This window comes from Semicossyphus pulcher, unplaced genomic scaffold (genome assembly GCF_022749685.1).
Source record: "Semicossyphus pulcher isolate SPU_LCO1_2020_fin unplaced genomic scaffold, fSemPul1.0.p SCAF_7, whole genome shotgun sequence".
In the NCBI taxonomy this organism is placed as follows: domain Eukaryota; kingdom Metazoa; phylum Chordata; class Actinopteri; order Labriformes; family Labridae; genus Semicossyphus; species Semicossyphus pulcher.
In genome coordinates, this window is record NW_027211748.1 from 13,035,079 (window position 1) to 13,049,077 (window position 13,999).

Below are 13,999 nucleotides of genomic sequence, written 5' to 3' on the forward strand. Positions count from 1 at the left end.
GCCTTATCAGACAAGATAAAACTGATACACTTCCTCCCTGACACACCTTTGGACATGGGGAGTGAAAACTTGAGCGCTGATGAATCCAGAAAATGGAATTTGACAAGTGCGTGTCATGTTTTACACATGAGTGACAAAGTTGGTCTAAAGAGGCTCCAGTACTTTTTTTAAGTTAATATCAAAGTCATAAATAAATAGTAGACTACACCCCATTCTGTAAATTTAATATGGACATTTTGTGTTATTGTTAAGCAATGTTTTTATCCACAAAATCACTGTTTCACACATTTCCGGTCAAAGAAACCTTAATACTTTTACGTCTGTGAGGTTTGGGCATGTTTTGTTGCCAGTTCTGAGCGATTCCCCCTCAGTGTAGTCTACTTTTCTTCTCCCGAGTTAGAGACAATAGGCTGCTGAGCACAAGTATTACAGCTATGCACAGGAGGACATAATACCTCCCTTTCTCCGCCTGTTATCAGCAGTCGCCTGTGAGCAATCAAACACAGGGAGGAGCCGCCTATTGCTGTAAAAGTCCCTTCCCTCCAAAGGGTCAAAGTCTGTACGAAACCAACGATAGACTACAGTTTGTGTCGACTTCCCGGGAGTTCACTTCAACGGGAGGATTAATAAGTTTGTTTTACTTGTAGCCGACATGACTCCACTGCTGATTAAAGGCAGGCTGCCTTTTATTCTACTGGCGTTCTTCATAACGGTAAGGAACCGACTCTGTGTGTGTGCTTCATATTGTTTGGTGTATATTATCGTGTGTAAAATAAACCTCCGTAAACAGGTGTGGCTCTTTGGTGGGATGTTAAACCCGTTATACCTTCAAGCGTGTAGCATAAATTACACCGTCGTGTCCGTATAAAAAGTTAATGCGCAGTTTCTAGTTACACGGACACTCGTGTATTGTGCTGGAAGGTCACGGAACAGCTTTTTCTTTATATCATCTCCCATCAAAGCAGCTTTCCGTAATTATTTCCCGGATTAGCGGATGTGGGTAAAAGTTAAGAGGCACGAAACAAAGTTTTGAGACAATTGAGATGTAACATGGATGATGAAAGAAAAAAAATCCCAATCGTGTGTACAGTTTTTTTTATTTATTGACAGGGTATTTATTTATTTACAATAATAAAATTATGAATTTGCTGTGTGCACACATTTTGTATGTAATGCAAAATCCTGATATTCCCAATGATGTCATGATGTAAAGGAGGTAATGTGCAAACCAATGCCAAGTGTGAATAAGTCAGGGGCAACAATATTTAGATTTACTTGAGTAGGTTTACTTTTCAGATATATTTATATTTAGATATATGTAAGTTTATCTTTATGATTAATATAGCTGAAGTTATTCCTTCTTCTAGTGTTAGGGTTATTTTTACTGTGTATTTATTTTCTCCTGCGCTGTAGTCGCTTTGATTACCTGCTGCTGTAAAGCCACGATTTCCCAGTTTGGGATCAATAACGTACATCTATCCATCTATGCCATATGCTTTTGTATTTATTACTCATTTATTATGCTCACTTTTTCCTCCCACTTGTTCACCTGCAGCTTTTTCTTGTGAGCGCAGAAGGAAAGGGTTTCCTCAGGAAGAAAAGAGAGTGGATCCTCGCTCCCAGACAGCTGTGGGAGAACCATGATTACACTGGGCAGAGCCACATCGCTAGAGTGTGTACTTTTTTGTTCTCTTTCTTTTTAAAATCTCTTTAAAATATTGACATCAGTGTCGAGTCGAGAGTGACTTCAGCGCACTGGGTTTACCCTCAGACAACCTGCGTTTTTCTCAAAGACTAGCTTGCACAGAGAGTTAATGAGAACAGCTCCTCAGATACTGGCTAACTTCTACATTTCAAATGAGCCAGTTAAGACACTACCTGACAATGAACACATCCGTGTTCTGATATTACAAAACCGCACCTGTATTTCATGCAGCTTATCTTTTTTCATATCTCTGCCAGCTTTTAGGTGTTAGGATCCGAGCCATGCTGACTGTTGGTTATACACTTCATGTTATTGTAAAAACTTGCAATAAATAAGCTTTCTTTTTAATTTACCTTGTTAATGATAGATTATCCGATCAGTGAATGCATTTTGTTTGTGTATTTCTTTTCAGATCCGCTCTGATAAGGAGAACTTCACAAAGATAATATACAGTCTGTCGGGGAAAGGTGTTGACCTGCCCCCTAAAGGTGTTTTTGGTATCGACCCTAACACCGGGTTTGTGAAAATCTATTCCATTCTGGACCGAGAGGAGATCGCCTACTATCGTGTAAGAGCAATTATACATCCTGTGTGTGACATATGTAGCATCTACAGCCAAACCCTAAAGCTGTGTACACTGTACATAAATGTCAAAGAAGTTGTTGTGTCTCTTTTTATAGTTAAACGGTAGAGCTACATACACTGACGGGACAATAGCTGAAAAGGATATCCCACTCAATATTACTGTTAAGGATGAAAATGACTGCATACCAGTCATTACAGCACATCAAGTCGGATATGTCAATGAAGCGAGTTCAACAGGTACTTTAATACATCTACAGTATACCTTTAAAATAGTAAAGTATTTGTTTTTAACTTTTAATCACCAACTTATTTATTGTTTTATTTGCTTTGGTGATTTCTAGGTGTTGTTGTGATGAAAGTCAACGCCACTGATAATGATCAAGAGAACACACTCAACTCCAAGATCAGTTACAGCATTGTGCAGCAGAGCAACACCGAGGGCATGTTCTACATGAACTCTCAGACTGGGGAGGTCATGGTTCGGCAGAACACTCTTGATAGAGAGGTGAGGCACCTCTGACTACTTGCTGTGTTGCACAACTTCTTATATTTGATGGGGAAACTTTCTTCTTATCAAACCGCTGTAAGATCTGCATTGCACCGTGAATCACCACTTTCACACTGCAAGTGTAACTTTTATTTGTATCCAGAATCATCACGTTAAGTCTTCTTTTCCACCACAAACGCCACAGATAGAAGTAGCACATTTTACCAGAAACTAAACAAATAAAATGTATTGATCACTGCATTGTGTTGCTGATCTTTTCTTTTTAAAGAGAAAAGATACATACAAGCTGATTATAAAAGCCTCAGACTTGGATGGAAGACCAAATGGAAACTCAGGAACAGCAGAAATTGAGATCAGACTTAAGGACATAAATGACAACGTCCCAACCCTGGAAAAAGAATCAGTAGGTTTGACACAATAACAACAACCTAGATTTCTATTCTTTTTAATTGATAATAAAACTATAATCATTTTAAACAGCTGTTTTAAGGCAACTCATGGTGTGTGTGTTTAATCTGCAGTACGTAGGGAGTGTGCAGGAGAACACTGTCAATGTGGAAGTGATGAGGATCCAAGCCCTGGACAGGGATCTGATTCACACTGACAACTGGCTGGCTGTCTATCAAATCATTTCAGGGAATGAGGGAGGATATTTCACCATCACCACTGATTCTAAGACCAACGAGGGAATTATCATGATTAACAAGGTAAAAAAAGTGTGCTCTCTTCTTGATAGACTTAACTTGTAAACGGTCAAATGAAAGTGTGTGATTGAACAAACACTACAAAGACTAATGCGATCTTCATTTCCTGAATCTGCAGGCTTTGGACTATGAGATGATGAAGGTGCTCAACCTGAAGGTGGCTGTTTCCAACAAAGCAGCCTACAATTTTGGCTCCAGCCATGTCGTAACCTCAAATTCCTACCCTGTTACAATCAATGTCGTCAATCAGAAGGAAGGCCCCCGTTTCCAACCCAGTATCAAAGTGGTAAATATCTCTGAGGAATACTCTGTCAGCCACCTCCACAAAGTCATCTCCAGGTATGCTGCTATCGACGGCGACACGCTAACAACAGCCACCAATGTAAGGTAAGGCCACAGAGTGAAGCATGTTACTAAACAGAGAGGTAAAGATATCTCTACATGTCTGTTTATTGATGTAATTGCATTTTCTGACCTTTTATACATGGATTTTCATAATTATAGGTATGCCAAGCTCCGTGATGATGACGACTGGTTAATTATTGATGAAAAGACAGCAGATATCAGGCTGAATAAAATTCCGGACAGAGAGTCCAAGTTCTTGATCAATGGAACTTATTACGCCCGAATTATCTGCATCACTAATGGTGAGCTCTGTAAAAATTGCAGTTATTATTTTCTTAATGGCTACTGCGATTCATTAACTGTTTAATATTGATCTCTTTTTGCGCCTGGTTTTCAGATAGTCCCTCAAAAACTGCCACAGGGACCATAGCCATCCAGGTGGAGGACTTTAATGATCACTGTCCCGAAGTGACCACGAAAGTTCACACCATGTGCCTAGAGGATGAAGTCATCTACGTCACAGCTAAAGACAAAGATGAAAAACCCAATTCGGACCCGTTTGACTTCACTGTGAGTCATCAGAGGAGCAAGGGCAAATGGAAAGTGGAGCCTCTTAATGGTAAGATTATAAACACTGTGGTCTTCTTGGTTTAAATTAAAGAGGCAGTTTTAGACCCATTTAGTATTCACCTGTACCTTTTAAAGCAACTATGAGGAACTCCATTTCACCACACCTGTTGACAAAAGAGCTTTGCAACATCTCTTTGTTGATCCTATCATGCAAATGTGTGTATTGTTCTCTCTGCCTTCTTTTATCTGCCTCACATTTCTCTCACTGTGAAAAACAAAGACTGTTTGGTTCTGGAAGCTGTAAATCACATGTAGGAATCTGACCAGGTGACAGCGGTGACAGGCATTACATCCAGAGGCATCAATATTTGATTAAGCCAGTTTGATAACCAGTTAAACTCCTCGTAAAGCGCTGAACTCTTTTTCTGCTGCATTCATTCTTCATCTTTGCACTGCACATTACTGTTCAAGCCCCTGCTGTTGAGCATTTTCCTACCATGAAATCTTAATGTTGATCCTCGTTTAAAGTCCAAAGCACTTTTTAAAATGTGGATTTTATCTCACTTCAGGAACTGCAGCCATTCTGCGAAGCGAAGGAAACTTGTGGCCGGGGACTTACAAAGTGGCAGTGGATATCAAAGACCAGCAGGGAAAGTCATGTGCTGATGTTCAAGTCATGGACGTAGTTGTGTGTACCTGCATCAAAGGCACTAAAACCTGTGGCACACGCCTTACAAAGACTTCTGGTTTCGGAGCTCCAGGTATCCTGCTGCTGCTCCTGGGACTGCTGCTTCTCCTGTGTGAGTACAGCATCACTGTACACTTTTTTCTTCTTGTTGGTTAATATGAATCATGAACTTCTCCCAAGAAGGTTGCCCGAGCAGACATGTTGTAGCATGCTTGGAGAGATTAAGAATAATTAATGGGTGGGTCGTTTATAGTTTTTGAATAAGGCAGATCATGACTCTAGGATGCATTAAACAATTAGTTGGTACTTTCTGGCCATAGCTTAAATCCCTTTGTTGAATTTAAGTAATTAGCATATTTACAGACAGCTTTATTTAACCTCATCTGTATGCATTTTATTTGAGTTTATTCGAATTTCTTGTTGACATTGTGTCAAATATGTTTTTTTTAGTGGTGCCCCTTCTGCTGTTGTTCTGCCTGTGTGGAGGTGCTGGTGGTGGTGGCAATTTCAAGGACATCCCAATCGATACAAAACAACAGCTGATCTCATATCACACCGAGGGTCAGGGGGAAGATAAGGTACTTTGATTAGTGCGGTCTTGATGTGAAAGAATCTTATACGATATTGTTGTTAATAGACTTTGCATCTGTCACATTTTTCTCACAGCAATATCCTCTTCTCACCGTCCCCGTGGAAGTTGATGCTGGCGTAAAAGAGCTACACCGAGGAGACACGATTAAATACGGAATGGCATCAGGTGTAGGAACAACAGGTAGAGGAGCAACAGGTAGAGGGTCAACAGGTAGAGGGTCAACAGGTGGAGGGCCAACAGGTGGAGGGCCAACAGGTGGAGGAGCAACTGCAGGCGGTTCCATTTATGCAGCTGACTTATTTCACAACTATTCATACAACAAGGAAGATATTCATTCTGGGACGATGAGTGGACATCAACATCATTACTCCCAGTACACAACTGGGGCCTCTGATGGGATGGCTCTATCTCATCAATTCCTCGGGGATTATTATCTAAGTGTAAGTTATTCAAATCTCAGTTTGATGAATTTAAATTTGTTTTTTATACAGTCAATAATTTAAAGTGAGCCTTAGCTGAAACTCATTATAAAAGATTGGCCCCAGATTATATCTGTGTGTAGCTGTAGTGTAGCTCTCATACAGGTTATCCCCGGTCTATCAGGTGTGTTAGGACAAGTACAATCTTCATCACACTATCATTATTACCTAATTGTACCACACTTTTCATTCAAGTTTATGCAAGACAAGGTGCTTCACACCAAATAACCCTGCCCCACCCTCACTTCACACTGCACACACACAAAGCACTTAATAAGGCAGCAGAAACTGAGTAAACGCTTTTAAATATTGCATAATTTTCCCACGAGTGAAGACCATTGACTGAGAAAGACAGAGTAAGACAATTCAGGACTGTTACTTGGTATACACCCACAGATACGCAACGAAAAACTGAATAAAATACGTAAATATATGGAGATACATTTAATTCTTAGAAATTGCTTTTTGTTTGCAGAAATCCGAACATGCTGTGCAGCAGTCCCTGCAGAAAGATGCTCTGCAGATCTATGACTACGAGGGTCAGGAGTCCCCAGCAGGTTCTGTCGGCTGCTGCAGCATCCTCGAGAACGATGACGACCTTGCCTTCCTCGATGACCTTGGGCCTAAATTCCAAACCTTGGCTAAGATTTGTCGGGGGTCGACCTTGGTGGCTGACACTGTGGATTCAGGTGTTTCTGTCCCTCCGTTCAGGCCATTGTCTCCTGTCAGGCCTTCCTCCCACTCACACACCCACACTCACATAGACACCATCAGTGGCAGGGATCGCGTCAATATCAACACCCTCAACACCTCCAATGTAGCCTCTGGATCCTCCACCTTCATCCAGAATGAGTTAATCGCTGGTAGTTCAGCCACGCTCCCCAAGATACATGTCCAGGACAAGTATGTGATTCCCACTCAGACAGTGCTTGTACAGCAGCCCACGATGTACTACGCTGCCCAGCCCATGCCCATGCCCATGTATGTAGTCGAACCAAAGCCACAAATGGTGCTAGTGTCCGGCACCCAGCAGGCAGTGAGTCAAGTTGGCCATGTTGGGCTTGGTCAGGGGCTGGTGCAGGTTGGTGGCATGCAAGGTCCCCAGGGTGTGGTTCTTGTAAATAGGCAGGTAGGAAATGGAGTGACAGGGAACGTAGCACAAGGCCTTTCACAAGGAACCACGTCCAGGTCCAGGAAGGTGTTGGTGGTGGAGAACGGGGCTTCAGGAGGCGAGCAGGTTGCACACTTAGCGCAGGGCTTTGTTCAGACAGGACACGGGTCTACAGAGCAGGGTGTGGAGGTCAGAGGTCAGGGCGTGCAGTTTAAAACTTTTTCAATGGGCTCACGTGGTTCTGCAGGGTCACACGAGGACATCCTCATGGCAGCAACACCAAAGGTGCAGGGGAGCCAGAGAGTGGTTGTGCAACATAAGAAGGTGTCGGTGACTGAGAGGAATGCGGAATCTAGTGCATTCACGTAAAGAAACCTCTTTGTTGAGCATATCCAGAAATGTTGAACTCGTCGATACATATTCGAGTATGTTTCAGTATACTTAAATATACTGCACTAATGTGTTTATAAAGATGGAAAGATTTAGATTATTTGTGGTAAAACTAGTAAAAGGAGAGTTAGTATTCTCCTTATAGTAGTTAACACATGATATTGACTATATGACGGCCATAAAAGGCATTGGATTCCGTACTAATACTGTTCAGGTAATAGGCTAGGCAAAACAAGACTTGTGTGCAATTAACAGTATTAGTGTAAAGTGTAGAACTGGGGGAAAGAAGCAGATTTTAAGACGCATTGCATGACTTCTTTAGAACCAATCCCAGCAGAGGGAAAACAAACCTCCTCTGTTTCTGCTTCCAAAATGCTCGGTTAGGCTCCAAATGATAGCCCTTAAATCCCTGTGTTTGTTTCAGGTACAAAACTAGCAAGGCCTTAGGGCAGGAACCACCAAAGTAAACAAAACAAAAATCACCAAGTCAGTCTGACAGTGTAAACCTGCCTATCCCGTCTAAAAATACAGTAAAATACAAACAAGAAGATTACCAGGCTGGGAAATGAAGAGAACTGGAGCTGGCTTATATTACTGGAGGCTACAACTGTTCATAACTCTTATTAAACCCTTACAGCTATAATCTACTAGCACTCATCTAGACTCCTGATCCCAGTTATTTGCATAAAATCTGGTTAAAATATAAGTATACTGTAATTATTCTGTAAGTGGTTAGTCTTGAGAAGCAGTCATTACAGACTGCAAACCAAATAAGACAATACTCCACAACTTCTCCAGTATATTGTTGCACTTTTTTATTGTTTCTACAAAATCTGTGTTTGTTTGTAATTTGTACCTTTATAATAATCCAGGTGTTAACTCCAAAGTGCCAAAGATGTAAAAATTATGTACAATAGAATAATGTCCCTTTTTTTTTTTTTTTTTACAGATGTATATGGTGTCATAATTACCAGAGTGATTTTTATTTTGTTGCTGTTATTGTGTGTTTGTTTTTGGGTGTTAAAGTCGTATGATTTGAGTATTGTGGGATGCAGAATAAACAGGAATGAGCTTTGCAAGCACTGAAACATTTGGTGGAGTGTCGCTGTTTGATAACGCTGTTTTGGATATTGGTTTATACGTGTTTAATCCCTAATTTCTACTAATCTGTATGGGCGAAGTATAAAATGCTTATGAGCAGTGAGCTAGTGTATTAATGAAGCAGTATTGTACTTGATAATGAAAACGTTTTTTATTTTTGCACATTCTGTCATAATAAAATGGAATAGGAAAAAAGCTGTCATAACCCTTTTTTTTCCACTCTAAGTTATATGACATTTTATAGATTATATAAAAACATGATGCAGCACATTACAATACAAATTAAGCATTTAACATCAGCCACACACATATTATGACATTTCATAATAGCCTACTTAATATTTAATAGTTTATCAAATAAACTGCAGATTTCAGTTTACACATGTAACTGGAAACATAAAATGACCGTGCACACCTACGTGTATCTGGTGAACACATTTACAGACACAATTTTGAATGTTTCATTTATCTAACTTTGAGGACGACATACAAATAAACTCAAATTGACATTCAAACAGATGCATCCTTGAGTGCTTTGTAAACTAGTCTGAAATACTGGGTTTGAAATTGATCATCAAAATGTTTAAAATGCAATTTCACTTTTCTACCAAAACAATCTGTAAACTTTTAAGCAAGTTAGTATTTTCACAAGTACTTGTGAAGAACACACAGTTATTGTTGTGACTGTATGCAAATCCAGGGGCTGCATCCTTCGAAGGACGTATTTGAAGGCCGATTACGCATCAGCGGTGCGTTGAAGGCGGTCCCAGTTCGAAGGCTCCTTCAGATGCAGCAGACAAATGTGTCCTCCTTTTCCCAGGACATGAAGGATCCATCGGGTGCACCCTTCGCGGCCCAACGTATCCTGAGATTTATTGCGCGACAATTAAAACCAGAAAGCGGACTCTTGCGCGGCCAAGGACACTTTTAAATGTAAAAGTATTTGGTATTGGTCAATCGAATAGCTACCGTTACACATGTTTAAAGAAAAACGAAAGGGCCCTTGAAACTAATTATCTTTAAAATAATGGGTTATAAGTTATGTGACATCACTTATGCTAGCTAGTTAGCCCGCTAGCTACCTTTTGCTAGGCGACAGGAGAGACGTTTGGTGACACAACGGTAAGGGCGGGAACAGCTGGTGAAGCAAACAGGAAGTGCTCTGTAGACCAGACCGTCTCATTTCAGTTCAGCTTTAACGGTCTACGCAGGCTTTGAATGGCACATCCTCCGTGGACCGCCTCCTTTGAAGGCTGCAGCCCCTGGATTGGGACACAGCTTGGGATTCCGATGTGTTTTGCTAGAGCCAGTGGTTAGCGTTGTTGCCTCCATTCTAGAGGGTTCCTAGTTCGAGTCATGCGTGGGTTCCCTCCAGGTACTCTGGCTTTGCCCACAGTCCAAAGACATGCTCGCTCAGTTCATTGGTGACTCGTAAATTGTCCGGAGTGTGACGTATAGCGCCATGTGATTGACTGCTGATCAGCCCAGGTCGTAACACGCCTCTCGCCCAGTCACAGCTGGGATAGGCACCAGCCCCACGTGACCCTGAACAGAATAAGCGGTATAGATAATGGATGGATGTGTTTTGTTAGCTGCAGCTAATGTAGCCTTTAGCTGCTAGTCAGAAGCAGACGTGAGAAACAGGCCACAGAGGTCTGGTTAAGACGTCCCTCTGGAGCCTCCATAGGTTTTAAAGAATCTTTGGTGTTTTAAACGACTTTGATGTGTAAAAGCAGAGGAGTTGAGTTGAAATTAAATTGTTTTTTGATGCCAACTGGATGGAGGGCTGTTCAATAACTAGTAGATCAGCCATTTGATCCCAGGCTCCTCCATGTCTAGTGAGCTTTGGCAAGATACCGAACCCCAGATTACACCTGAAGGCACAGCAATCAGTGTGACTGTGAACAAAATGTGATCCTGTGTCTGCATGGGTATATGTTGTTGAAAGCAGTGTAAAGTGTATGAAGTTTTTGGAAGACTGGAAAAGCTCTTTATAAATGAAGTTTATTTAACATTTTATTTAGATGTACATATGGAAACCATTGAGGCACACTAAATGCAGAGTCTGCCCCGGTTTGAAACATCAAATCCTTTCGAAGCAAATTTCTCAGTTAAAAAAATGCCTCCTTCAGTTAGGTTAAAAGGCCAAGAGGATTTTGCTTCAAGCTTTTCAAGGAAACATAGGCATTCTTCTGTAGAAAGGTCATGAGTGGTTCCTTTGTTGGTGACTAAAACAGATTCAGCCATGCTTCAGGTAAACCAAGAAGACAAAGTAGAATATCAGGTTACCCTGATGGATTGGTACACAAGTCGTTTACAATACAGGTAAAGTCAGAAAACGAGTTGTTTTAGATGGCATGCAGTTTGAGGAAGGTCTAGCTTTCATCTTTTGAATCTTTTTAATCAGATCAGATAGAGAGAGAGAGAGAGAGAGAGAGAGAGAGAGATAAGGGGTATGATGACCGTGCAGAGTTTGAAACGATGTTTCAAATTTTAGGCTATTGTTGGCCTATATGTTATTATGAAGGGAAATATCAGAAGAGCAGCCAGCTGCCTGCACTGAAATGCAGACGTGTGAAGTATAACTTGATTGATGATTGCACAGGAGGCTTAACACAACTTGAGCCGGAGCTATATTTACTGAAACAACCTGGTAGCATGAAAGCATAGTACAGTTTAGCTTAGAATAGGTTTCACAATATATTATATATATACATAATATTTGTTTTGTATATGAAGCTCTATTATATTACTTTACTATCATCATGATAACTACATTAACATTTCTTTAATTTATTTATTATTCTATATTTACTTTATTTACTCTTCCCCACACACTCACACTCAGTACTCAACCACGTCTTACTTTGTCTATTTTTCTTTCTTTCTTTAGTTTCTCGACACTTTTCCTCTCTGTGTGTCTTTAATCAAAATGATCTCTACTCCCAGACCCAGTGCATCTCTGTCACATGTCCAAAAACACACAAGGCCACTGTTCATATAAGCGTGAGTAATTCTGTGTCATAGAGGCTGGTTATATTAATTAGAAACAAGCTTTTATCTAAGTGTCACAAAGGTATTTGTCAGGGCAAAACATGGCCCAGTATCGGCTACATCAAGAACAAGTTTTTACTATAGTGACAGGGAAAAGGTTCACAAGAAACCCTGATGTGATGAGCAGGACCTATTTCTCAGGAAACGTACTAAGTGCCACTCCTGAGCATTCAAACCGCCTTTCTGTGGTCTGGCAGTGGGTCACAGCAGAACACGGTCTGCACGCTTCAAACGAAAAAATGTTTTTAAACATTTCAAAGTTCAGAAGAAGTCTCTACCTCCAATGACACCCCCTCTCACAAAACTTGGAACCAGATTTATAACGACATTACCTGCCCTGAATAAAAGAATAAGCATCAAGTTTAACCTTTTTTTTTAACGTTAAGGACGAAGATGAAAAACCCAATTCGGACCCGTTTGACTTCACTGTGATTCATGAGAGGAGCAAGGGGAAAAGGAAAGTGGAGCCTCTTAATGGTAAGATTATAAACACTGTGGTCTTCTTGGTTTAAATTAAAGAGGCAGTTTTAGACCCATTTAGTATTCACCTGTACCTTTTAAAGCAGCTATGAGGAACTCCATTTCACCACACCTGTTGACAAAAGAGCTTTGCAACATCTCTTTGTTGATCCTATCATGCATGTGTGTGTTGTTTTCTCTTCTTCCTTTTAACTGCCTCACTTTTCATTTTCAGAGTCATGTTCTGTTGTTCAAATCATGGACGTAGTTGTGTGTACCTGCATCAAAGACACTAAAACCTGTGGCAAATGCCTTACAAAGACTTCTGGTTTCGGAGCTCCAGGTATCCTGCTGCTGCTCCTGGGACTGCTGCTTCTCCTGTGTGAGTACAGTATCACTGTACACTTTTTTCTTCTTGTTGGTTAATTGATATGAATCATATACTGCACTAATGTGTTTATAAAGATGGAAAGATTTAGATTATTTGTGGTAAAACTAGTAAAAGGAGAGTTAGTATTCTCCTTATAGTAGTTAACACGTGACACATGATATTGACTATATGACGGCCATAAAAAGGCATTGGATTCCATACTAATACTGTTCAGGTAATAGGCTAGGCAAAACAAGACTTGTGTGCAATTAACAGTATTAGTGTAAAGTGTAGAACTGGGGGAAAGAAACAGATTTTAAGAAACATTATGCTGGCATTACCCACAATGCAACATGACCACCAACAGTTTGAAGCTGTGTCCCAATCCAGGGAAAGAAAGTAGAATATCAGGTTACCCTGATGGATTGGTACACAAGTCGTTTACAATACGGGTAAAGTCAGAAAAGGAGCAGTTTGAGGAAGGTCTATCTTTAATCTTTTTAATCTTTTTAATCAAAGCTGGTGCTTGGTTTGAGGATTTCATTTTTGCATTAAGAATTAAAATCAATACCACAAGCTCAAAAGTGTTTGATGTTATCTGAAAGAGGATGCACAAAGTCAAAAAACATGTTTTACCAGGATCTTAGATGTCAGACAACCAGACAGAGAGAGAGAGAGAGAGAGAGAGATAAAAGGGGTATGGTGACCGTGCAGAGTTTGAAACAATTTTTCAAATATTGTTGGCCTATATGTTATTATGAAGGGAATATCAGAAGAGCAGCCAGCTGCCTGCACTGAAATACAGACGTGTGAAGTATAACTTGATTGATGATCGCACAGGAGGCTTAACACAACTTGAGCCGGAGCTATATTTATTTAAGCACAGTTTAGCTTAGTGTAGGTTTCACAATATATTATATATATATTTATATATATAACAAGATTAATGTTAATTAATTACCTGCCCTGAATAAATGAATAAGCATCAAGACTAACCTTTTTTTTTAACATTTTATTTTCATGGTGAAGCCATGAGGTTCAATTTAAATCTTTGTAGACATTTTTATACTTATATATGTAGCCTATTAGAATGTATGTATAGACTTGAATAGGCATCATATCACTGCAAGTGATTGCTGTTAATTTACAGCAGGATTTCAACAGTATTAACCTGTTTTATTCAAAGACAGCGCTTTACTGTTAATACAAAATAATAGAATATAACAGAACTATAATGTGTTCCTATGATACAGCTCTTTACTGCTAATCAGCCGTCCAAAGTATCTTAACTAACATTATCAGTTGGTATTTCTTTATGTTTCAGGAAGAGCAATGTCA

At 40.1% G+C, this 13,999-nt stretch overlaps 1 protein-coding gene across 1 annotated transcript; it reads left to right on the top strand.

Annotated features, from left to right (window-relative positions):
• Nucleotides 1–567: 567 nt before the first annotated feature.
• LOC138611759 (desmoglein-2-like protein) lies at nt 568–9,088 on the top strand. Its single transcript, XM_069684988.1, has 14 exons — nt 568–712; nt 1,556–1,672; nt 2,118–2,273; nt 2,386–2,527; nt 2,632–2,795; nt 3,067–3,201; nt 3,320–3,505; nt 3,621–3,889; nt 4,007–4,149; nt 4,245–4,466; nt 4,987–5,217; nt 5,556–5,683; nt 5,772–6,137; nt 6,652–9,088. Exons 1-14 carry the CDS (start codon nt 653–655, stop codon nt 7,654–7,656), a joined length of 3,324 nt encoding a protein of 1,107 aa, XP_069541089.1. The 5' UTR covers nt 568–652; the 3' UTR covers nt 7,657–9,088.
• Nucleotides 9,089–13,999: the final 4,911 nt, after the last annotated feature.

Bases quoted from the DNA above. Each gene is read 5' to 3' on its own strand.
- LOC138611759 (XM_069684988.1), top strand. From the start codon at position 653: ATGACTCCACTGCTGATTAAAGGCAGGCTGCCTTTTATTCTACTGGCG. The intron at 1,673-2,117 runs GTGTGTACTTTT...ATTTCTTTTCAG, and splicing joins GGCAGAGCCACATCGCTAGA to ATCCGCTCTGATAAGGAGAA. The intron at 2,274-2,385 runs GTAAGAGCAATT...CTCTTTTTATAG, and splicing joins AGGAGATCGCCTACTATCGT to TTAAACGGTAGAGCTACATA.